The following is a 26,767-nucleotide window of genomic DNA, read 5'->3' on the forward strand; positions in this document are numbered from 1 at the left end:
CATTAGAATCTATATTACAGTCAAGGTCGTGACAAGATAACTAAGAAGCTACCATTTAAAAAAAAAAAAATCAAAATGTACAATAAATATTCCCTAAAATAGAACACATAGGCAGGAGCATATGCACAAAAAATACTCTGAACCTTGCGAGCGCTAGTTTTCCTGCAAAGATTGGTATTTATCAATTGTGAACATGACAGGAAAGTGCCTATCTCCATGCAAATGTCAAGCCAACATTTAGAAGGGTGATCAAATGGGAGGTGTTTGATGCACAGGATTTATAATGATGGTAGGCTAATAAAAACATTAAAACTTAGGCCTAATGATAAAACAGATGCATTTGCCATTGGTAAAGAGATTGCATTATATATTTATTATATAGGCCTATATCATAATCACATTGCAGGACGTGTCTCCTTTTCTGACATAACTGGTTTATTATTCCCGCCACACAACAAATTGTAGGCTACCATTTATCAATTGCTAATTCAATAGCCAAACATGCGCAAAAGTAAATAGACTGGTAACCTTGACAGTATGTGACAGTTGGCTATGGGTAGGCTACAGTAATGCAGTGCAATAGGATTAGGAGTGCGACATCATAGCATATTTAATGTCGTGGCCTATACCAAGGAAGGAGATAGAAGCACAACCATGTATTGAGAAAGAAAATATAGCAAATTTGAGAGAGTGATGAAAATGCATGCTAGCTGTTCCTGTACACTTCCAGTCACAGCACTAGTTAGCAATGGCTCCAGAAAGTACCTTTCAACTTCCTTCAAACTGCACGCAGACATACAAATGGTATCCATGAGTTCATCTGACTCTGGGTAAGTAGAWCAAGGGGCTTAGTTGCCAAAATGTCACACTATCCATTTAATTTCCTATTCTTGCAAAGTTATTACTTACAGTATACTGATTAGTTTGACTGACTAATCTAAACTGGGTGATTCGAGCCCAGAATGCTGATTGGCTGAGCCGTGGTATATTAGACCGCATACCACGGGTATGACAAAACATTTATTTTTACTTCTCTAATTATGTTGTTAACCAGTTTATAATAGAAAGAAGGCACCTCGGGGGTTTGTGATATATGGCCACATACCACACCTAAAAAAACATACAAATAAATACATTTCACACAATAAATGCATAAATGAAAAAAACTACAGAAACACAGTGGCAGCTGGTGAACTGTGAGATTAAATTAAGTACTTGGGAAAACAGTCCCTGTTTAAAATCTCTAGCAACAGATGTATCAGATTGCTTAACGTTGCATAATGAATGTGTAACACAAACACACTCAACTGTACCTCTATTTTATATTATCTTTCTTAGACCATAACTAGGTTACATTTGTATACAAAACATTAGGAACACCTGCTTTTCCCATGACAGACTGACCAGGTGAATCCAGGTGAAAGCTATGATCCCTTATCGATGTCACCTGTTAAATATACCTCAATTAGTGTAGATGAAGAGGAGGAAACAGGTTAAATAAGAATTTTTAAGCCTCGAGACAAGTGAGACGGATTGTGTGTGTGTGCCATTCAGATGGTGAATGGGCAAGACACAAGATTTGAGTGCCTTTGAACGGAGTATGGTAGTAGGTGCAAGGCGCACTGCAATGATGCTGGGTTTTTCATGCTCAACAGTTTCCCACGTGTATCAAGAATGACCCATCCAAAGGACATCCAGCCAACTTGACACAACTGTGGGAAACATTGGAGTAAACATGGGCCAGCATCCCTGTGGAACAGTTGACACCATGAGGCTGTTCTCAATATTAGGAAGGTGTTCCTAATGTTTGGTATACTCAGTGTATCTACAGACTAGATCATATCATCCTTTTCTCTCCATTTGCCCTACATTAATACACTACAGGCCGGTTTCCCGGACCCAGATTAAGCCTACACTAAACATCACTTTCATTGGGAGATTGTCCATTGTGGACTAAGCTTCACCTGGGTCCAGGAAACCGGGCCCACATAAATACCTATATTATTGCACCACAAAAACATATTGCATAGGATGTAATCTGTTAACCAGCTCCTCATTGCCCAGCCATAATACCGTAATTATAAAATAAACAATCTCAACTCAGTGTAAACATAAGATGGTATCAACAACTATATTGCAGGAGTAAGCCACTTATTCATGTGGTATAAAGTTGTCATGTCACTGTTTCAGTTACATAGTAAAATAGTCTCAAATGTAACTTTCATCAATAAAATGCACCATAGATATATTACTTAGGAGGATATGTCTACAGTTCAACCAGCAGTTTTGTTCAGAATTGAAAAGTTGTGATTGTTTTTTTGCTTAATATGAAAGTGTTTCAGAGTACCCAATTTAAAGGCATTTTCATTCACTATGGTATAATCTGATGGCAAAGACACTCGCTAGCACTCTTGGCTTTCGCTGCACATGGAGGTGACCCCGGCCTTGGACAGGAACAGCTTTCCGCTAGGACAGACACACACTTCGTAGAGTCCCTGAGCGTTTCCAGACACCCCTCCGTGTCCCAGGGGGAGACTCGGCAGACGCACCGTCTCGGCATCCAGAATCACCTACACAGACAACAAAGGGGTGGGGTCAGACGCAGAACACACCACTGCTGAAACACATACATGTACACGCCACTGCTGAAACACATACATTTTACAACACCACTGATGAACACATACATTTACACACCACTGATGAACACATACATTTACACACCACTGCTGAAACACATACATTTACACGCCACTGCTGAAACACATACATGTACACGCACTGCTGAACACATACAGTCACACCACTGCTAAAACACATACATTTACACACCACTGATGAAACACATACATTTACACACCACTGCTGAAACACATACATTTACACGCACTGCTGAAACACATACATTTACACGCCACTGCTGAAACACATACATTTACACGCCACTGCTGAAACACATACATTTAACACGACATGCTGAAACACATAGATTTACACACCACTGCTGAAACACATACATTCACGCAACTGCTGAACACAATACATTACACGCCACTGCAGAACCACATACATTTACACGCCACTGCTGAACACATACATTAACACGCCACTGCAGAAACACATACATTTACACACCACTGCTGAAACACATACATGTACACGCCACTGCTGAAACACATACTGTACTGCCACTGCTGAAACACATACATTTACACGCCACTGCTGAAACACATACATTTACACGCCACTGCTGAAACACATAGATTTACACACCACTGCTGAAACACATACATTACACGCCACTGCAGAAACACATACATTTACACGCCACTGCAGAACACATACATTTACAAGCACTGCTGAAACACATACATTTACACGCCACTGGCAGAAACACATACATTTACACGCCACTGCTGAAACACATACATTACACGCCACTGCTGAAACACATACATTTACACGCCACTGCTGAAACACATACATTTACACGCACTGTGAAAACACATACATTTACACACACTGCTGAAACACATACATTACACGCCACTGCAGAAACACATACATTACACGCCACTGCAGAAACACATATATTTACACGCCACTGCGAACACATACATTTACACGCCACTGCTGAAACACATACATTTACACGCCACTGCAGAAACACATATATTTACAAGCCACTGCAGAAACACATACATTTACACGCCACTGCTGAAACACATACATTTACACGCACTGCAGAAACACATACATTACACGCCACTGCTGAACACATACATTTACACGCCACTGCAGAAACACATACATTTACACGCCACTGCAGAAACATTTACACGCCACTGCTGAAACACATACATTACACGCCACTGCAGAAAACACATACATTTACACACCACTGCTGAAACACATACATTTACACACCACTGCTGAACACATACATTACACGCCACTGCAGAAACATACATTTACACGCCACTGCGAAACACATACATTTACACGCCACTGCTGAAACCATACATTTACAAGCCACTGCAGAAACACATACATTTACAAGCCACTGCTGAAACACATACATTTACACGCCACTGCAGAACACATACATTTACAAGCCACTGCTGAAACACATACATTTACAAGCCACTGCTGAAACACATACATTTACAAGCCACTGCTGAAACACATACATTTACACGCCACTGCAGAAACACATACATTTACACGCCACTGCAGAAACACATATATTTACAAGCCACTGCTGAAACACATACATTTACACACCACTGCTGAAACACATACATTTCCACGCCACTGCAGAAACACATACATTTACAAGCCACTGCTGAAACACATACATTACACGCCACTGCAGAAACACATACATTTACACACCACTGCTGAAACACATCATTACACGCCACTGCAGAAACACATACATTTACACGCCACTGCAGAAACACATTTTTACAAGCCACTGCTGAAACACATACATTTACACGCCACTGCAGAAACACATACATTTACAAGCCACTGCTGAAACACATACATTTACAAGCCACTGCTGAAACACATACATTTACACGCCACTGCTGAAACACATACATTTACAAGCCACTGCTGAAACACATACATTTACAAGCCACTGCTGAAACACATACATTTCACGCCACTGCAAACACATCATTTACACGCACTGCTGAAACACATACATTTACAAGCCACTGCTGAAACACATACATTTACAAGCCACTGCTGAAACACATACATTTACACGCCACTGCTGAAACACATACATTACACACCACTGCTGAAACACATACATTTACACCCACTGCAGAAACACATACATTTACACGCCACTGCTGAAACACATTACATTTACAACACCACTGCTGAAACACATAATTTAAACGCCACTGCAGAAACACATACATTTACACGCCACTGCTGAAACACATACATTTACAAGCCACTGCTGAAACATATACATTTACACATCACTGCTGAAATACATTTACATGCCACTAGGGAACAGCATCACTGCTATTTATAAATATCAAGGCCAGTGAGTAAATGTACATGTCTCTGCCACATGTAGTGTAAAATATAAGTACAGTACTGTCAGTCAATAGCAAGTAAATCACACATTGCCTCACCAGTCCTTCACTGGAGTGCAATAGAATATCCATGTTAGATGACGCTTCGATGTTCCCGGCCAGTGCTTTGACAAAGACTCCCTTTGGTGCATCCATGCTGAGAGAGCGGGTTGGAGACTCCAGCCTGGAACACACAGGAGAACATCAGTTTGTTCAGTTCCACGTGTGACTGTGATGAAAGAATCAACAAATTGCATGGAATTAAGAGTTCATATTTCATATCGGCCTCTTCCAAGAGGTCAGTGATTATTAGATCCAACATCTACCTCAAGTCTTTGAAGGGCTCAGTTTTGAGCAGGGGCGTCTCTACAGAGTGTTCAAACAGGGCACCTTCTGGACCTAAATAAAAACAAACACAGTAAGTTGATAGTTAATTACAATGAAACATCATTGGAGATACATGTTACATATTGTAATATAATATCATATATAATAATAATATATAATAATAAATGCCATTTAGCAGACACTTTTTTCCAAAGCGACTTACAGTCATTAAATAGTGTTCTATTTAATTATACTATGTAGTGTGAGTGGTTCTACAGTTTTTGACTGTCAATTGTTTCCCTAGGTGTTTGTCATCTGGTGTTAGCGAGAGGATGACATGTGCACTGGCTCAGTCACCTCCAACCCCCTGGATTGAAGGAGAGAGAATATGTTTGCAGTGATTTAATCACTGTGGGTGACAGCTCCCTTGCCTAGCTAATTACATCTTTATTACCATCTACCTTTGCCAATCGTATGTTACCATTGCATGCAAAGCTGCTCACTTGACATCACACTATAGAGCCTCACTAGGTCTTAGAGTGCTATCGCAACAGTATACACAACTTTAGCTTTGTTCTGTTTGTGCATGGTCTTCTGGCGAAGGTTGTATTAACTTCTGCTCTGTATTTCTGCTGTTGCATTATAGACATTCAGTGTCTTGCTACGACATTCAGTGTCTTGCTAAGTGAAATGAACGTCACCGTTCAGCGGTCAGTCAGGGTCCAGATGACTGAGATATAATGAAGCTATCAACGGGCACTCTCTTCAGCTAATTACCCCACACAGCAATTCTACAACTGGACACAACAAAGATATTTAAGGAAAATAGGCAACTTGAACATGTAGCATTAGTTAGCTTCAATTTACAATGTAAGAAAAATACTGAGTGATTCAGTACATTGTTCTCATTCCTTTAAATTACAAGAAAATGAATGAAAACCCTGTTTGTAGGTCCTATCTGGAGTGCTGTATACACATGTATGGGCTAAGTGGTGTGACACTGACACTGCAGACATGATGGTACCTGTAACACGGAGTTTGTCTGTTCCAACAACCACCTCTTTGTCATCTGCAGAAAACAGCGTCTTGGTGTTGGAGCTGATGACAAAATTTGGTGCATTTCCCTGGGCCACATCTGGACCTGAAATGACACCAGGGAGAATTATTAGAGACCAGAAGCAGTCAAAGCTGTGGGACTGGGAGACATAGGCTTAAAATAATTGAGATATTATATGCTGTATCACTAAAACATGTAAATTATGCACGCAGCTTTAACATTTGAATGAATTTTTCCACTTTGTCACCTCTCTCTCATAGAAAGAAAAAAACAACAAACAAAGGTTGCAGGTATACTTACTGTACAACTGCCTCTGGGCAGTGAGATATTTAAAACACTTCAATACCATCTTCTATAGAAGAACAGAACAAGATGTTCTTTCCAAACTACTTAAGTCTGAGGGGGAATAGACCAAATAACTGGTCTTCAACGGTCTTAAACTTCCTTCACAGAGAGTCACAGATGGGTCAATGCCTTTTATGGCATAACAACCAAGAATACATAACAGCCTCGTGAAACACTATAATTAGTTAAGTCGTTTGTTACCCCTCTAATTATGGTACACTCGTCAACGAACCCCGCTGGCCAGCCATAAAAGGTACGCAAATAATAGTCTCTGTAGGCCTGAGGGCCTTGGTGTAACAGATAGGCCATTCTGGTGCTGATTATAGAAAGCTATGTTTTTGATTAAATGGGGTTTTAATGGCAATCTGATGGAATATGAAAGGGGATATGCGTTTTTGTCATTGCTAATGTTGTATTACATACAGTAGAGCTGCAGGACAAGTCCATTAATGACATTGCTGAATTCTCCACATATCAGTTAAATAGTGCAATATATGAACATTGCCAGCATGCTTTACGTGAGTAGGTGTGTGTGTTTTCTGTCCTCTTACCTACGGAGAGACTTCCTGTGACATCATTATTTTCATTGCGGGCATTGAGAGTGACGTTTTCAGATGAGTGCACCAGGAGAGAGGAGTCCTGGAACAAAATAACTCTTCGGTCATCAATGAGCATCCTGTGCACGTCATTATCAGATATCACTGGACAGGACTGTAATTGAACATTTTGAACGCTACAAAATGTATCGTTCTGCTCACAGGTTCAAGTACCTGGTCATCCCTCTTACCTTCCAGAAAACACTATTTAGTTACAATGGGCTAAAGAGATGTAACGTATTTGGGCGGGTCGTGAAAATCAGGTTGTATATAATGAACTCTGAATCTCGTTAGAAACTGTAGACTTGATTGATGAATGTGTGAGTCCATAAATGGTGAATACATTTCCTTTTTAATGAAGCTCATAAAGATAGAGTGAGGAAAAACCATAACATGTAAACAACTGCTGCAGTGTTACCATCTGCTGCTGGATTGCACACCAACTGTTTTCCACCACAAATATTCAGGAGGTTAATAAGGAACTCGCTGCACTGTGCATCCACAGGGACTGCCAAAGCTCATTGAGTAAGACACATTTCCCAACTACGCAAGAGAGTGATATAAAAATACACAGAATTTCATGACTATGCCTCAGAAAACTCAGAAAARTTGTTTTGATGTAATTGCCCAGCGTTCTTAATAGGAACCGCTCAACAAACAAACAACTTTGATCTCTATGGTTTCCTGACAGTGAGTCAGAGGTTGGGCAGCCASACCACTTTATTCCAAACAAACCTATTGGACTGGGTGTGGGTGTTTGAGGAGGAGGAGGATCAGGAGAGGGACGAAGAGAAGAAGGAAGAGGAGTGTAGGAGCCTGTTTGCTTACCTCTCTGGAGTGGATCTCTTGGGCGTAGAGAGGAAAGAGGAACTCTGACTTGCCGTCCTCAAGCCTCACTCCCTCCGCTGTTACTTTTAGATGTCCCATCCCTTCCTCAAATGACAAGCCGAAAGAATGAACTCAGCAATACATCAGAGAAAAGACATTGCACAGGGTAAAATACAACAAATGAACTCACTAACCATGACCATAGTGTCCCCAAGGATTTTTGTGACACCATGTGTTGTTTTTAATTCTGGATGGTGAGTGAATCTATTTTAGGTGACGGTCTCTGCTGGGTTTAGTGTTGGGAGTTAACCATACTGCAGTGAATATATGATTCATAGCACCCCAGGCAATAGTGACTTTGATAATGATCCAATAGTGTGAAACAAAAGCAGAATCTGATTTCAATTCCATCTAATAACTACTTCTCTCAGGCTATATTCCAAAAGGACGGAGAAATCTGGAAACGTGTATAAAACTAAGCTTACCCGGCTAGAGGGGAAATATTGAATTTGATTCATCCCATCAGGCAGCCATTGGATGCCAAGGATAAGAGACATGTGTCTATACCCTCCAGGACTGAGGCTAAACTCAAACTAAAGCAGTAGAGATGTGTTTGCTCTCCCAATGCAGTCACTATATTCCCAGGGTGTTGTGTTGTTTCAGTTACTCCAAAGCCCCCTTTATACCTGGTGCTAACATGAGTCCTTTGTTTTGATCTTGTCTACTTTCTGATTATGCCCACATTTCCAGAAATGTGTCTACACATGGTATTAAAATGTGTCTGTTATCTGTCTGGCCATGCTTTCCACCTGGCTACCCCTACCCTGGTCAACAGCTCTGCACCCCCCACAGAAACTTACCCAAGCCTCCACATTTCTCCTTCACCCAAATCCAGATAGCTGATGTTCTGAAAGAGCTGCAAATTCTGGACCCCTACAAATCAGCCAGGCTAGACAATCCGTACCCTCTCTTTCTAAAAAACATTCTTATTGGCAGACTCAACAGCCTTGGTTTCTCAAATTATTGCCTCGCCTGGTTCACCAACTACTTCTCTGATAGAGTTCAGTGCGTCAAATCGGAGGGCCTGTTGTACGGACCTCTTGCAGTCTCTATGGGGGTGCCACAGGGTTCAATTCTCGGGCCGACTCTCTTCTCTGTATACATCAATGATGACGCTCTTGCTGCTGGTGATTCTCTGATCCACCTCTACGCAGGCGACACCATTCTGTATACTTCTGTCCCTTCTTTGGACACTGTATTAACAAACCTCCAAACGAGCTTCAATGCCATACAACTCTCCTTCTGTGGCCTCCAACTGCTCTTAAATGCAAGTAAAACTAAATTCATGCTCTTCAACCGATCGCTGCCCGCACCCGACTGCCCATCCAGCATCACTACTCTGGACGGTTCTGACTTTGAATATGTGAACAACTACAAATACATAGGTGTCTGGTTAGACTGTAAACTCTCCTTCCAGACTCGCATTAAGCGTCTCCAATCCAAAATTTTATCTAGAATCGGCTTCCTATTTCGCAACAAAGCATCCTTCACTCATGCAGCCTAACATACCCTCGTAAAACTGACTATCCTACCGATCCTTGACTTYGGCGATGTCATTTACAAAATAGCCTCCAACACTCTGCTCAGCAAATTGGATGTAGTCTATCACAATACCATCCGTTTTGTCACCAAAGCCCCATATACTACCCACCACTGCGACCTGTATGCTCTCGTTGGCTGGCCCTCGCTTCCTATTCGTCGCCAAACCCACTGGCTCCAGGTCATCTATAAGTCTTTGCTAGGTAAAGCCCCGCCATATCCTAGCTCACTGGTCACCATAGCAGCACCCACCCGTAGCACGCGCTCCAGCAGGTATATTTCACTGGTCATCTCCAAAGCCAACTCCCTCCTTTGGCCGCCTTTCCTTCCAGTTCTCTGCTGCCAATGACTGGAACGAATTGCAAAAATCACTGAAGCTGGAGTCTTATATCCCCCTCACTAACTTTAAGCATCAGCTGTCAGAGCAGCTTACCGATCATTAAACCTGTACACAGCCCATCTGTAAATAGCCCATCCAACTACCTCATCCCCATATTATTAATTTTTTGTTCCTTTGCACCCCAGTATCTCTACTTGCACATTCATCTTCTGCACATCCATCACTCCAGTGTTTAATAGYTAAATTTGAATTATTTCTCTACTATGGCCTATTTATTGCCTTACCTCCCTAATCTTACTACATTTGCACACACTGTATATAGACTTTTCTGTTGTGTTATTGACTGTACGTTTGTTTATCCCATGTGTAACTCTGTGTTGTTTGTGTCACACTGCTTTGCTTTATCTTGGCCAAGTCGCAGTTGTAAATGAGAACTTGTTCTCAACTTGCCTACCTGGTTAAATAAAGGTGAAATAAATAAAAATAAAAATAATAAACTGTGTCTGCATTGCGACCAGATTTCCTGGTCTCTTCCTTTATGCAAATGATTTCACAGCTATTCTTTTAAAATAATATTAATTTATTGTAAGACACATATTGAAGTAATCAGTTAATGGTGCCACCTGTCAAGGCAGAATAATGATGATTTAAATGGTTTCTGTCCAGATCTGTCAAAACTTGTAAGATATCCAGACACAATGCGTCTCTGACTACCGAAGGAGGTGGGCAGGATGATCTGATCACAATGTGTCTTTTGATTGTCTACACCTGTCTAAAAATGTGGGCACAATCAGAATGTAGACAAGGTCTCATTAACAAACATCTCACATTTTCATTGATGCAGGAAAGATTATATGGCGTTTTGTCCATACAAGTGCCAATCAATCTGTGTGTAGTCTACTGTAAAGGTCAGGCAGCATGTGTTATTAATGAATTAGAGCTAAGAGACCCCACATACTGTGTTTAACCACATGACCCGGAGGATCCATATGGTGAGGGCAAAGTTCACGGTGAGGATGATGATGAGCAGCAGGACAAACAGGTAGAGGCAGCGCTTCCTCCAACCGTAGATCCCGATCTTATAGATGGAGTCAGGGACCGGGGCAGGGACACTGCTGTCCTGGGTGGTGGTGACATACTGCTCCCTCACCATCTGCTGGGGAAAACACAGGGACATGAAGAGGTAGTTTAAATCAATGGACATGTTTGACATCAACTATACCTCACCCTGAAGTGGTGCATCTCTTTATACATATCATCATCATCATCATGCTTCATCTTATGGAAATTGCCTCATAGCTTCAGCAACCATGTACAGTACAAAACCTGTTCTTATTGTTCTAAACACCTACGTGTCTAATGATCAGCTGGATATCTGTCCAGAACACTGATGAAAAACTTGAGTATATTTCCAACATTTATTAAAGATGGCTAACAGCAAGAGGGCGAAAACTCCTCCTCATTCCACTGACTTTCGTTTGAAGTCCAGACGAAATAGAACTGAACAGAGCGTGATTCTTGGGTTCTGTCGGAATGCATGCTTATATAAATCAACAATACCAGAGATCTAAATGGCAAAGGCATTGCTGCTTCTTCATATTCATGTCATATAAGAGCAGAGACAACATGAGTAATGTATTTCACAAGGATGCGCTGAGAATACAGGCTGTGACAGCTGAGTACATAGCCATAGCTTTTTTGCCCTACAGGAATGGAGCCAGGGCTGGTGTCACATTAAATGTATTAATCAACATTCATACTTTCATTCAAGGCAATGCCAGAAGAAAATGTATTGAGTTGTAGACAGTAGCTAAATAAAATGCCTTTCACGATCAATGACAATGAAACAACCCCATTCACCAAATAATCTCCACACTGAATCCTAGAATCATGTTTAACACTCCTTGAGTGTGTGTAAAGAATACACAGACACAATGATTAAATGTGACCGATAAAGGTGATACAAATGAATGAATCTGTTAAATTCATTTAATCTCTGTCGGCACCAGTGGAGGCTAGTGAGGGGAGGGCGGCTCATAGTAATGGCTGGAATCGAGTAGATGGAATGGAACATCTACTCCATTCCAGCCATTACTATGAGCCGTCCTCCCCTCACCAGCCTCCACTGGTCGACACCAATACTGCAAAATGCACACGTTTAATCAACAAACCATTCAACACAACTTAGTTTCTGTATCATCAAGTTTCCCCAAGATCTGCTGTTTACTTCATACTAACATCTCAACTTGTTGACAAAATAAAAAATAAAAAATGTTGATTTGTTTCATGCCAGTCAGGAATGGAGACATAGCAGCTTGGGTGATTTACATGTGTAACGGCGTTCCTCCTCCTCTTATTCCGAAGAGGAAGAGCATGGATTGAACCAAAATGCAGCGTTGGAATAAGACATAATGAATTTATTGAACAAGACAAAACGAACTATACTTGACAACTAAACAAAATAACAAACCGAATGTAGACAGACTTGGACCACGAACTTACATGAAACACGAAGAACGAACGAACGAACAAGTACTTACTACAAACAAAACGACGAACGAACGAAACAGTCCCGTATGGTGCAAACATAGACACAGGAGACAACCACCCACAAACAAACACTGTGAAACTACCTACCTTAATATGATTCTCAATCAGAGGAGATGAAAACCACCTGCCTCTAATTGAGAACCATATTAGGTACCCATTCACCAACATAGAAACAGAAAACATAGACTGCCCACCCAAACTCACGTCCTGACCAACTAACACATACAAAACTAACAGAAAACAGGTCAGGAACGGAACATAACCCCCCCTCAAGGTGCGTACTCCGAACGCACCACCAAAAGTCTAGGGGAGGGTCTGGGTGGGCATCTGACCACGGGGTGGCTCAGGCTTGGGCGAGGTCCCCACCCCACCATAGTCAATCCCAGCTTACGTCTCCCCCTTAGAATGACCACCCTCTTATTTCCCCCACCCAATTTAAGGGGCAATACCAAGATAAAGGACAGCTCCGGGACAAGGTAGCTCAGGACAGAGAGGTAGCTCGGACAGAGGGATAGCTCAGGATAGAGAGGTAGCTCAGGATAGAGAGGTAGCTCAGAGATAGAGAGGTAGCTCAGGATAGAGGGGCAACTCCGGACTGAAGGGCAGCTCCGGACAGAGAGACACTCTGGACTGAGAGGCAGTTTGGATGAATGACGGCTCCGGACGCTCATGGCAGGCTGCGGCTCTGGACGCTCATGGCAGGCTGACGGCTCTGGACGCTCATGGCAGCTGACGGCTCTGGACGCCATGGCAGGGCTGACGGCTCTAGACGCTCATGGCTCGCTGACGCTCTGGCTGCTCATGGCTCGCTGACGGCTCTGGCTGCTCATGGCTCACTGACGGCTCTGGACGCTCATGGCTCATGCGTCTGGCAGATCCTGTCTGGCTGGCGCCTGGCAGATCCTTGTCTGGTTGGCGGTCTCTGGCAGATATCCGTTCTGGTTGGCGGCTCTGGCAGATCCTGTCTGTTGGCGCGTCTGGCAGATCCTGTCTGGTTGGCGGCTCTGGCAGATCCTGTCTGGTTTGGCGGCTGGGCCTCTGTTGCGCTGGCAGATCCTGTCTGGTTTGGCGGCTCTTGGCTTTGTCTATTCGAGCGCGGTGTCACGCTCCTGACTGACGGGCCCTGACACCCCGACAGAGAAAAACAAAAGGATGCTTCTAGATGTCGGGAGAAAAACAGACTTATTAGTTTATGATTGGAAAGGTGATTTATTTATCTGGGTATTATTCAAGACTAGATGGATTATAGAGGCTTGAGTTTATCGTTGATACATTATCCCGACACACCGCCCCACCGTCCTCTCGCTCTTTCTTCTCTCTTCCTCTCCCCTCTCTTCTTCCCTTTTTTTTGTTTCTCTTTTTTTCAGGTTTTTTTTTCAGGGGGTCTATAATTTGTTCGATATTCTTGTTGAATGTTGTGCCGGTATTGGGTGGAAGGTTTTTTGGTTATTATGTGATTTATTGAATTTTTTATGTTGTTGTGGGCTTTTGTTTTTTTATGAATTAATATGGGGGAAGGGGGTGGGGGGGGGGTGGTGGGGGGGTTACCCCTCCTCCCCCCATCTTCTCGTACCCACCCCCAGGGGGGGGTGGGGGGGGGGGGGGGGGGGGGGCTCCACTCCCCTTTTCGTGTTTGCATGCGCGCTGCGCACCCACCCCCGCAGCTGTTGGCCGTCCACCCCACCCCCGCACCCCCCCTCCGCCGCCGCCCCCCAGGCCCCCCCCCCGCCCGCCCGCCCCGCCGGCGAAGAACTGTCCCACAGCCATAGCCCCACCCCCCCCGCTGTCGGGGGGGGGGGGGGGGAGGGGGGGGGGGGGGGTGGGGGCCGGGGGGGGGGGCCACCAATTGGGGGCAAATAATCACAGAAAGTAATAATATATAAAAATCAAACAGTGCTATTGAGCTGGCCCCCCGACTGTCTCGGTTGGCGCTCTGGCAGATCCTGACTGAGCGAACGAGCTCTAGCGGCTCCTGACTGACGAACGGCTCTGACGGCTCGGGAACAGACGGGCGGCTTCTAATGGCTCGAGGACAGACGGATGGCTCAGACGGCACTGGGCAGACGGATGGCTCAGACGGCGCTGGGGAGACGGATGGGTCTCCAGAGATGGCGACTAATGGAGACGTGATCGGCTCAGATGGCGCTATGGAGAACGATGGCTCAATGGATGGGCGAGCCGATTGAGCGCTATGGAGACGAGATGGCTCAGATGGCGCTATGGAGACGGATGGCTCTGGCCGGATAAGGCGCACTGTAGACCTGGTGCGTGGTGCCGGAACTGAGCACCGGGCTAAGGACACGCACTTTCAGGCTAGTGCGGGAGCAGGGACAGGGCACACTGACCTCTCAAAGCGCACTATAGGCCTGGTGCGTGGTACGGCACTGGTGGTACCGGGCTAAGGGCACGCACCTCAGGGCGAGTGCGGGAGAAGGAACAGTGTGTACAGGACTCTGGAGACGCAGCAGGTGGCTTTAGTGCGTGGTGCCAGGAACTGGAGGCACTGGGCTGGAGACACGCACCATAGGAAGAGTGCGTGGAGGAGGAACAGGCTCTGAAGACGCACTGGAAGCCTGGTGCGTGGTGTAGCACTGGGGTGTACTGGGCTGGGGCGGGGAGGTAGCGCGGAAATACCGGACCGTGCAGGCGTACTGGCTCCCTTGAGCATTGAGCCTGCCAACCTTACCTGGTTGAATGCTCCCCGTCGCCCCACCAGTGCGGGGAGGTGGAATAACCCGCACCGGGCTATGTAGGCGAACCGGGGACACCATGTGTAAGGCTGGTGCCAATGTAAGCCGGCCCGAGGAGACGCACTGGACCAGACGCGTTGAGCCGGCCTCTATGACACCTGGCTCAATGCCCAATCTAGCCCTACCAGTGCGAGGAGTGGAATAACCCGCACCGGCCTATGCACACGTGCAGGAGACACGTGCGCTCTACTGCGTAACACGGTGTCTGCCCTGTACTCCCGCTCTCCACGGTAAGCCTGGGAAGTGGGCGCAGGTCTCCTACCTGCCCTTGGCCACTACCTCTTAGCCCCCCCCATACATTTTTGGGGTCTCTTCTCGGGCTTCAAGCCACGTCTCCTTGCTGCCTCCTCATACCACCGCTCTTGGGCTCTCGCTGCCTCCATCTCCTCACGAGCGCGGCGATATTCCCAATGTGAGCCCATGTCCTTTCCCTCCAATACTTCCTCCCAAGTCCATGAGTCTATTTCTTGGCCGCTGCTCAAACTTGCGCTGCTTGGTTCTGGATTGGTGGGTGGTTCTGTAACGGCGTTCCTCCTCCTCTTCATCCGAAGAGGAGGAGCATGGATTGAACCAAAATGCAGCGTTGGAATAAGACATAATGAATTTATTGAACAAGACAAAACGAACTATACTTGACACTAAACAAAATAACAAACCGAATGTAGACAGACTTGGACCACGAATTACATGAAACACGAAGAACGAACGAACGAACAGTACTTACTACAAAACAAAACTGACGAACGAACGAAACAGTCCGTATGGTGCAAACATAGACACAAGGAGACAACCACCCACAAACAAACACTGTGAAACTACCTACCTAATATGATCTCAATCAGAGGAGATGAAAAACCACCTGCCTCTAATTGAGAACCATATTAGGTACCCATTCACGCAAATCAGGAAACAGAAAACATAGACTGCCCACCCAAACTCACGTCCTGACCAACTAACACATACAAAACTAACAGAAAACAGGTCAGGAACGTGACAATATGTACAGATGCTCCGCCTCATTGCAGAAGTAAACATGGTTTCCATCATGTTTAAAGATCAACTTTTCATTGTGGACTATAATTCTATCCCGACATGAGCCAGTACAGCACCTCAGTGTAATTTGGCTGGCTCCCAACCAATAATGATAAGGTTAGGCCTATCTGGAGAGGCTGGGGGAGTTAACTGGTAATGTGTGGCACTATTATAGCTCTTTGTTTTATTATTATAACTCATCCTTTTTGTTTGTTAAGACAACATTTTGGTACACAATAAAGTTTTAATGTTTTTTGTGGAAAAGAAAACATCAAACTTGTAACCTCCAATTCCAAAAAACTTGCCAAAGGCTTTTCAGATAAATGCATGATTAATGAATCAGCGGTATATCTTAGTGTCTATATCAAAGGTAAATGGATGAATAGTATACATGCTCCCTGCTTGGGTCCGTCCCCTAGGAAGAGATGTTTCAGAGAAGATGATAACGCCTAGTCATTGTGTATACAAACAGCTTGTTTCCTGCTGTTACCATTAAAATGCAAACTTGCAAAGGCAGCAAGCGTGTTGGCATAAAGGATACAGAGCATCTCTTCCCACCAGGATCCACCTCTCCCTAGGACCTGGCACACTGGCTCCACAGCCCAGCAGTGATAAATAGCTCTTATTTCACTACAACACAAATGTAGCAAAAAAACCTAACCCAAGGATTACCTCCACAAGGGAATTGTAGAAGTAATCCTTGTTGTGTGGAATACCTATTTTTCATACCAATGCCCATTTGTATTATTAATTTGACTGAGTCATCAGGATGAATCATAATAACAAATTGGATTTCAACAGTTCCCAAAATTGGTTTCCTCTTGACCCGTCTTATAGTGAATACAAACTACATCTGACTGAAAAAAACATGCACACAGGGCTTATAACCTTGCTTTAAAAAACGGCCTCATAGTATATAAATGAGAGATGTTCATGTAGTGTGTTGGCAGTAGGAATTTAAGAAAGTGCATACATGTGTTAAAACAATTACACTGTAATAATATTCTGTGGAGTGCCTAAATGAATAATACAGGTTGAATAACTATTAATAGAGGTGTAAAATGTATTTTCTCTGCCCAATTAATTTAAAGAGAAGCATTAGGATGAGGTCTACTGCTAAAACAGAGGAGAGCAGCCTGGTGACTGAAGATTTTCAGACTCCAGTTTCAGAGTGCCAGCCCAGTCACATAGCAACCCAAATAAACATTCCTTAAATAACCTTGCCACTGGACTGCCATGGTAAGAATCCCCCTCAGCTAATGTGCTTTAGGAAACAAAATGCTAGTCATGTCCCTTTCACAGAACACAAGCATAGCAGTTGAACAGTTCTTTATGAGGCCCGATCACATGAAAGGGTTTTAAAAGTAATTTCAAAATCCCAATAGTCCCATAAGATTTCACTGTCCTCCTGTGATGAAGAGTATTGAGTTCACCTCATAGACTTTTCCCATTGCTTTTTGTCTTGGGGCCCTTGTCCATTAACCTCAAACCAGTGATGCTACTTTTACTGCCCTGTTCTGTCTTCACTCATGTGAAGCTAAAGGGCTGTAGCAGTATTGTGTATACTGCTGCCTGCCTGTCTAAATCACTAGGGTCTGACTCTAATTGAGATTCCAGGCTTCTCTTAGCACCTCACTTTGACCTGATCAGGCACCAGCAGAACTTCCAAAGCCGGGGAGGGAGTTAAAAATTACTTTCTCAAATTGCTAGCTGGAGGATGTTCACTTATAAAGACTGCAGGGGAACAAACAATACTCAGAGGAGCTCAGGTGTGAGCTGTCAGAAAGAAGGCAATCGAAAGCCAAGCCCTCTCCGTTCTCTGCTAAGTGTTTTGTCTCTGTCTAAGCTGCTGTGTCCATATCTCCCATCTGCTGTAATGCTTCTTTCTAAACATAGGGCATAGCATTGGGTTCTACATTTTAAAAGAGCCACAGGACATAACATGAGCAAAACTAATCAACAGAATGATACAGTAACAAGGGAAATTAACATAAATTATAACTGAGGTACACTGACAACATTTTTCTGTCTTCCAATATTCTTGACCATGTATGGTAAAATTATTACCAGCACATGAAACAGGGAAAATAAATCCACTTACATTTAAATGCAATATTCTCTCTTTCTATAAAAATAAAAACAAAGACGCAAAAAGGGACACCAATGTCACCAGCAGACAGGTCAAAGGTTAGACTGTAAAGACTTGAGTTGAAACACTAGAGCATTCAAAGGATGCAGATATTCACAGAGCACTAACTCATACAGTAGCAACAACATTAAGTAGTTAAGAAAGCAGAGCATGTTGCCTACCTTTGTGTGCTGAGACAGAGCTTCTTCTCCGGTAGCAAACAGAGCTCCTCTGAAGCAGCAGTAAAAGGGGTAGCAGCGGTGGAGCCCTTGCCTCGGATGTCTGTCAGGCGTTCAACAACTGCGTGCCATAAATCTAGCCATGGAACTGCCCCAACTAATCACCACGGGACGGCGCTCCCACTTCCTGCATATCCAATGTACCTCTCTCTACCTTGGGCTTCCCTTCTTTTGATTATCCTCTCAAATCATGTCTCTCTCTGAGCAGCCACTGCTCATAGATACAGAAGGGTGTCTGGGATCCTTTCAAAAGTGTCAAGGAGGGAAATCACAGTTGTCTCAAATCTGATTTGTGCCCTTAGCTTCCATGAATACCAGTGTCTGGAAAAGCATGATCGTGTCTAATTTAAGAAGCTTCACTTATAGCTTTCACTAGGGAGTTTGGCGGTGGTCTTCTTGACAGCTTCAATATGACAGGTAGACATAGCTCATCTTATGGAGGGCTGTCAGTGACAGAAGAAACAGGCAGACTACATTACAGCATGTATTAAGTACTTATGCTAAAATGCTTATTCTATTCTACCACCATTTACATTATGTTCCACAGGTGGCTGGCACCTAAATTGGGGAGGACAGGGTTGTGGTAATGGCTGGAGCAGTATAAGTGGAATGGTATCAAATATGGTTTATATGTGTTTGATGTAATTCTATTGGCTTCGTCCTCCCCTCAGCAGCCTCCACTGTGTTCGTATTCTTAACTTTTATTATTGTTGCRTTGTCGAGAAGGAACCTGCTAGTAAGCATTTCGTTGGACAATACAGTGCATTCGGAAAGTATTCAGACCCCTTGACTTTTTCCATTTAGTTAGTTATGGCCTTATTCTAAAATGGATTWAAAAAAATAATTCCTCAAATCTACACACAATAATATGACACAAAAAGAGTTGAGAAATGTTTGCAAATGTATAAAAAATGTAAAACAGAAATACCTTATTTACATGTATTCAGACCTTTTGCTATGAGACTCGAAATTGAGCTCAGGTGCATCCAGTTCCCATTGATCAGCCTTGAGATGTTTCTACAATTTGATTGGAGTCCACCTGTGGTAAATTAAATTGGATTCGATTTGGAAAGGCACATACCTGTCTATATAAGGTCCCACAGTTGACAGTCCATGTCAGAGCAAAAACCAAGTCATGAGGTCAAAGGAATTGTCCGTAGAGCTCCGAGAGAGGATTGTATCGAGGCATAGATTTTGGGAAGGGTACCAAAACATTTCTGCAGCATTGAAGGTCACCAAGAAAACAGAGACCTTCATCATTCTTAAATGGAAGAAGTTTGGAACCACCAAAACTCTTCCAAAAGCTGGGTGCCCGGCCAAACTGAGCAATCTGGGGAAAAGGGCCTTGGTCAGGGAGGTGACCAAGAACCCGATGGTCACTCTGACAGAACTCGAGTTCCTCTGTGGAGATGGGAGAACCTTCCAGAAGGACAACCACCTCTACAGCTCTCCACCCATCAGGCCTTTATGGTAGAGTGGCCAGACGGAAGCCACTCCTCAGTAAAAGGCACATGACATCTTGAATTCTTTTGGCCTGAATGCCAAGCGTCACATCTGGAGGAAACCTGGCAGCATCAAGCTGTGGGAATGTTTCAGCGGCAGGGACTGGGAGAATAGTCAGGATCGAGGGAAAGATGAACGGAGCAAAGTACAGAGATCCTTGATGAAAAACTGCTACAGAGCGCCCAGGACCTCAAACTGGGGTGAAGGTTCACCTTCCAACAGGACATCAACCCTAAGCACACAGCCAAGACAACGCAGGAATGGCTTCGGGAAAAGCCTCAATGTCGTCGAGTGGCCTAGCCAGAGCCCGGACTTGAACCCGATCGAACATCTCTGGAGAAACATGAAAATAGCTGTGCAGTGACACTCCCCATCCAACCTGACAGAGCTTGAGAGGATCTGCAGATAATGGGAGAAACTCCTCAAACACAGGTGTGCCAAGCTTGTCGCATCATACCCAAGAAGACTGAAGGCTGTAATCGCTACCAAAGGTGCTTCAACAAAGTACCGAGTGAAGGGTCTGAATACTTATGTAAATGTGATATCATTTATTTTATACATTTGCTTTGTCATTATGGGGGTAGTGTGTAGATTGAGGGGAAAAAACAATTTAATCAATTTTAGAATAAGGCTGTAACTAAACGTTGAATAAAGTCATTGGGTCTGAAGTTCCCGAATGCACWGTATATTCAAATATATTTTCACTTTAAACGCTTGTCTTGGTAATTTGATGCATTTATTTTATTTGATCCAGTCCAGAGCTGATGGAGACAATTTTTACCCTACTCAAAACAAGTCCCATCTGATCTGATGGTTTATCGTTTCATAATGAACACATCTGGACAACCTAAAAAGTTAATCCGGAGTTGATGAGATAAAATTACATGTGCATATTAATGTGACATTTTGGCCACCATAGCATACATAGTTATTCATAAAAATCAATAAGCTCTGAAAAGGAACATATATATTTTTTTTAAGTTGCTCTCTCCAAGGCGGGATGCCAGAGGAATTCATGGTGGCAGATGAGGTTGTGAATCTATCAGTGTGCATCGTGCTTTTTTCCCCCGTGTCGCAGCGCCAGGTAGTGCTGCTCAATGACAAGCTACAGCATCAATCAGTAGGCTACCCTGCATCTCACACATCCCTAACTCAAGCCCCTAAGCMGAGTTGTTTTAGTTCATGCCATTTGTCAATAAATAACTCATACCCTTCAGTTGCCTGTGGCAGCACTATACAGCCATCCATTGTAGACCCAAACATGGACGGAAGCAGAAATGTATTGGTCCCTCATTATATTGCATCCTTGGGACATCCCCCACTGAAGTACTTTTTTGTTGTTGAAAGGTTACGGTAGGGTTGCAAGGATCCCAGATAGGCCTACGAGAAATGCATTGGAAACAATCCACCTTATATGGAATGCAGTAACACGATCATAGCATGAACCTGGATGTCCTACTGAATTTAAATGGGTGCCAAAATTAACAAATGCAGCTTGAGTGAAAGCACAAATGTAGGGTTGGGTGAGTCCCATTATAAAGGGAAGCATTGATACTAATTGAACACAACACACTAAATCAGGTGTAAACATGCTCGGCAGGGTGCCTCCTCAGCCCGCTTGTCTTCTGTCCCCAAAGAACCATTTTGACAACGTAATACCACAACACTCCACAGCCCTGTCCTCTCCTATCAGGATTACATTTTCAAACTGATTTAATGTGAGGGCAAGAATARAAAACAATCAACAGTCAGGTTTTGTTATTTGCAGGTCAGAAGTCCTGGATTTGATTTGCCAATGATGGCCATAACGAAGTTAAAGTGTTAATGCAGAGGCAACATTGTTGAGTGTGATATTGTAACCCCAATTTGTTCAAAGTCAAGGTTTGTAGTCCTGTGGAGATTGAATGGCATTTCCTTCTAGATATTGCGAGATCAATTGCTGTGTACATTACAATATATCAATTGGAGTTTTCATACTGAATCTAGATGCACAGATCTCCAGCCAAATGTAACTAAATGAATCACCGCCTTACACCTGGAGCTATAAAGTCTCTTCAAAATGATGAGTACACAGACGACAGGGAGAGTAAGAGAATATTACAAGGAATACAAAAAAATGTAATGCAAATGTATTTTCAGATTTTTATTCACCTTACATCACACATGTGGACGCAGGAATCACAACAGCACAACCTGAAAAAAAACATTGTTTTAGATGGGATTCATAGCAGTAGTCCTCCAACCTGCCCTGTTAACATGTTGTGTTTACATTTCTGCTAAAACACTAAAAATCAGCAACAGTGAATTGCAGTGAGCAATCTTCAGTTATTTTTAATAGAATGTAGGCTAGTTCCAACGGGAGTACTAGCATAACGCATACCGGTTTATGCTTTCTCTTCCTTCTCTCCCTTCTCTCCCTTCTCTGCCTTCTCTGCCTTCTCTGCCTTTGATGCCTTAGCTGCCTTCTCAGGCTTCTCTGGCTTGTCTGGAACCACAACACCACCCTCCTCCTCGGGACCCTTGGTGTTACGTGTGTAGATCACCTGCGATCTGTGTTTTGACACCAACTTGATCATGCCTAGAGGGGTTGCAGAATGGAACGTGCCATTTATTTTGTACAGATATTGAAATACTATGGTCCCACATTACCAACTCACTCAGAAAAGTCAGACCCACTCACTGCCCTGACAAGTTAGGACAATATACACAACACTTGATGCTGAAAGAGCAGACATCAAGTTACAGTGCCAGTCTTAGTAGTCACTGATCAGAGCCAATATTGACCAAAACGACAGTATTTTCCCCCCCTGAAGGAAGACTATACTGCCGACAGGTGTTAGAAGTGACATTGAAGGGAACAGGACTTACGAACATTACAAAACATGTTAATTTTGTAGTAAGAGTTCTAATTCTGAAATATTTAGTGTTTCATTTGGAAGGCAAGTGAGAGGAGCACTAAACATCGGTATATGTAAGTGGGGCTTAACAGGCTTTGTAAAAGTATCTGTACCAGTTGGCTCTGCGGCAGACCCACAAGAGTCAGTGCCTTGTTGAGTCAAACTGGGGTTCACTGTAGCAAAGCTCAAAATTGAACCAGATCATTGTCCTCAGACTACTGACACAGAGTGTAGCATGCCAAAAAAAAAAACTATTGTAGATAAACATGACAGTAGTGTACCAGCAGTCCATGCAAAAGAGTGTATATGCCTATTCTGACAAACATGTACCATCCGCACTTTGATGTTAGGGCCCTGCCTTACATAAAGTCAGATGTGGCTACCCGACTAGTTCTTAATTTAAGCAAATTCACTACARGTAAACACTGTGGTTGAGAATCAAGAGCAGGGGTCAGGGTTTACCTTTGCTGAGCAGTTCCTGGAGGGCAGCCCTGGCCAGAGACCCCCTGATCTTTAGCCTCTCGGACACAACTGCTGGTGTGATGAGCTTGTAGTTGGGCACTTCCTTGTTCAACTTTTCRTAGGTGGCCTTGTCGAAGAGGACCAGGTTGTTGAGCTTATCCCTCACCTTTCCCTTGGACCACTTCTGCTCAGGGGAAATGGGAGAGGTTGCTCACTCCTGACAGTGCAACCATTTTATGACACCAAAGGAATAAACCCCCAAGAATAGATCAATGGATACCAGGACATACCTTCTTCTTGGCTTTGCCTCCGGATTTGTTGGCTGGGTCCTTGTCCTTTTTGGACTTCCCGGAATCCTTCCCCTTGCCCTTGGCGTCTTTAGGAGGCTGGAATAAGCCACATCACAGTACCATTATCTTACTTATGCGGAATGAACCACCACACATTCCCTAAAACTAGCAAACTTCTGCTGGTAATTTGTAAGTGCACTATAACTTAGAAGACAACGTCAGTTGGTTTGCTAATTCAGATAGCCACTAACGTTAGCCCATCAATTGGAATTGAACCAAATAGGATGTACGCCTGTGCATATTTTAGTAGTGTCTGTAAATCTAGTTAGACCTAAATTAACTAGCGACGGCCTAGTCACAGGCTAACAACTAGCCAGCTAATCAACAATTGACTCCAGTCTAGACTCCAGCCAACCGTGGTCTGCAGAGAACTAGCGGGCAGTTTGYATATTCGGATCAATTGATACATGTGTGGGAAAGGTCAGACTATGAGATATCAACACATTGGGGCATGATAAGACAACTGATTGTCTGCAACATAAACCGGTGGTTGGCTGATCACGCAGTGCACCATCAGCCGCAGGTCAGCTAACGTAGCCAAGCCAGCTACCGTTAGCTAGAAAGCATGTCCAACTAGGAATCGTAAAGTGAGCTATTCCATCCATAATCACGGTCAGAACGCTGCGGACAAATAATATTTTCCACCTACCCATCCCGATCTATCCAGACTGAACTTTTTCGAGTCAAATATTTTGTTCGCCCTCGAATTTAAAGAAAAATTACGCTAATACTCTTACCATGATGTCCCACCGTYAAGATGTCGGAGTGAAAGGAAGTTCAACCCGTGCACGAGCCCCTAAGAGAACCCGTACATGTGGATGTGGAAGTATGGTTCTGGGTAATGTAGTTTATTTTTGCTATACTGTTTCTATAGATTGGTTTTAGAATGAATAATAAACAAATCTGCAAAATAAATATAGATGCCATATTAAACAAAAAATAATAATACGAATGAACACGCATGTAAAGTTACCTCTGTTCAAGATTATTTTAGATTTTGTCTGAAATATTTCCTGTCACGTGACAATATTGTCAGCTGTGCGGAAAAAAGGGCAAAGAGGGCGATATTCAGTGTGTATGTTGTAAATAAGGCTGGGGGATTAATTTACCAGTATGACAATTATGTACCGAGAGCAGAAGCAGAGAAAACATTCAGCTATCCTTTAGATTTAGTGTTAAAGATCCACGATGAGAAAGTTGTTGTATCATTTGGTCAACGCGATGGAATCCGAGGTACAGTAAGTTGTCAGCAACAGTCAACTGATCACATCAAGGCTTACACAATGTATATAGTGATAACTGGTAATATGTCATGGTTGGAACTCAAATGTTGCATTGTGCATGTTTATATTTATTGTTAACATTGTCCACGCATACTTCTATTAATTTAGTGGGCCATGCTTTACTGTCCATCAATGGAGTGGATGTCAACGGCAAGTTCACGGCGGATGGGAAGGAGATCATCGAATACTTGAAAGACTCAACAAACTATCCGGTGTCCATACGTTTCGGAAGGGCTCGCTTGAGTTCAAATGAAAAACTGATGCTGGCTTCAATGTTTCATTCGTAAGTAGTTACAGTTCTCAAGTGATTACACCTATCTGCTCTAACATGAATAAATMATTTATCTATGGTGACATAGGCTTTTCCATGATCTTGCTGCATGTTGTATTGTACTCTTTCCTAGGTTGTTTGCTATTGGTTCACAGCTGTCCCCTGAAGTTGGCAGTTCAGGAATTGAGATGCTGGAGACAGATATGTTCAAACTGCACTGCTTTCAGACACTCACTGGTAAAGCCATGCATTCAAACACCGCGATCAGTCACTGTATGTGATGTCTACATGCAATGCTCTTGTTTTGAAAAACGAAATCTGCTTCAGTGTCAACATCTTTTTATCAGGTATAAAGTTCATTGTGCTGGCAGACCCCCGGCAGTCTGGCATTGACGCACTCCTCAGGAAGATTTACGAGATCTATTCAGACTTCGCCCTCAAGAACCCCTTCTACTCTCTGGAGATGCCTATCAGGTAACTGTCACATGTCAAATATCTGCCCTCTGTCTCTCACATGAGTCTCTATCAGTTAGCCAAGTCATTGATGAGCAACCATGGTGAGATATTTTGCCCTCTCTTGTTACAGGTGTGAACTCTTTGATCAGAATTTGAAGGGTGCATTGGAGATAGCAGAGAAAGCTGGTAACTTTGGACCTGGATCTTGAGCAGAAAAAACCCTGAAAAATGTGTACGAAGGCAAATCCAGAGTATCCATTGCTCCAGTTCCTTTTCTTATTTTTTTTGCCAATCCATTGAATTGTTTGTTGTGACTGGGAAGCTATAGTACACTGCATATGGGTCAACATGTCTCCAAGCAGTGCTGATATTTCCGAACTAATGTTGAATAACTTGTATATGAGAAGGATATGCTATACTGGGATACAATGTAAATACTGAATGTTTTGTTTTTGTATATACTTTAAGAATAAACACCACGATGTAACATTTATCATCTCTAGTCTTTCTTTCCAATGTAATTCTTTTTAGAAGTAACTAAAACCACAACATAAGGTATTTTATTCAAGTCTTATCTATTCAAACACATTTCACCCATATAAGGAGATGTGTACAGTGCCAATTTAAAAAGTGAGCAGTACATTTGACCATAAAG

At 43.3% G+C, this 26,767-nt stretch overlaps 3 protein-coding genes across 8 annotated transcripts; 1 reads left to right on the forward strand and 2 right to left on the reverse strand.

The window, feature by feature from the left end:
• Nucleotides 1-64: 64 nt before the first annotated feature.
• Nucleotides 65-19,173, reverse strand: LOC111960665 (gamma-sarcoglycan-like). Of its 3 annotated transcripts, none has more exons than XM_023982793.2 (8): nt 18,834-19,173; nt 11,150-11,347; nt 8,253-8,357; nt 7,380-7,467; nt 6,451-6,567; nt 5,426-5,498; nt 5,160-5,283; nt 65-2,570 (listed from the first exon to the last, which is right to left on the reverse strand). In XM_023982793.2, exons 2-8 carry the CDS (start codon nt 11,342-11,344, stop codon nt 2,403-2,405), a joined length of 870 nt encoding a protein of 289 aa, XP_023838561.1. In that variant the 5' UTR covers nt 11,345-11,347; nt 18,834-19,173; the 3' UTR covers nt 65-2,402. The 3 variants fall into 3 exon arrangements, with proteins under 3 accessions (XP_023838561.1, XP_023838562.1, XP_023838563.1); XM_023982794.2 differs by having other exon boundaries at nt 11,150-11,344; nt 18,834-19,172; XM_023982795.2 differs by lacking the exon at nt 18,834-19,173 and having other exon boundaries at nt 8,253-8,353; nt 11,150-11,270.
• A 3,348-nt stretch (nt 19,174-22,521) lies between these two features.
• rps25 (ribosomal protein S25) lies at nt 22,522-24,923 on the reverse strand. 4 transcript variants are annotated; one of them, XM_023982800.2, is made up of 6 exons: nt 24,840-24,923; nt 24,043-24,138; nt 23,753-23,936; nt 22,829-22,971; nt 22,774-22,792; nt 22,522-22,586 (listed from the first exon to the last, which is right to left on the reverse strand). In XM_023982800.2, exons 1-5 carry the CDS (start codon nt 24,840-24,842, stop codon nt 22,778-22,780), a joined length of 441 nt encoding a protein of 146 aa, XP_023838568.1. In that variant the 5' UTR covers nt 24,843-24,923; the 3' UTR covers nt 22,522-22,586; nt 22,774-22,777. The 4 variants fall into 4 exon arrangements, with proteins under 4 accessions (XP_023838568.1, XP_023838566.1, XP_023838565.1 ...); XM_023982798.2 differs by having other exon boundaries at nt 22,774-22,971; XM_023982799.2 differs by lacking the exon at nt 22,522-22,586 and having other exon boundaries at nt 22,664-22,792.
• Nucleotides 24,915-26,603, forward strand: trappc4 (trafficking protein particle complex subunit 4). The gene is made up of 6 exons (XM_023982802.2): nt 24,915-24,940; nt 25,139-25,335; nt 25,494-25,668; nt 25,790-25,893; nt 26,004-26,130; nt 26,243-26,603. Exons 1-6 carry the CDS (start codon nt 24,915-24,917, stop codon nt 26,319-26,321), a joined length of 708 nt encoding a protein of 235 aa, XP_023838570.2. The 3' UTR covers nt 26,322-26,603.
• The last annotated feature ends 164 nt before the right edge of the window (nt 26,604-26,767 follow it).

This window comes from Salvelinus sp. IW2-2015, linkage group LG4p (assembly GCF_002910315.2).
Source record: "Salvelinus sp. IW2-2015 linkage group LG4p, ASM291031v2, whole genome shotgun sequence".
NCBI lineage: Eukaryota > Metazoa > Chordata > Actinopteri > Salmoniformes > Salmonidae > Salvelinus > Salvelinus sp. IW2-2015.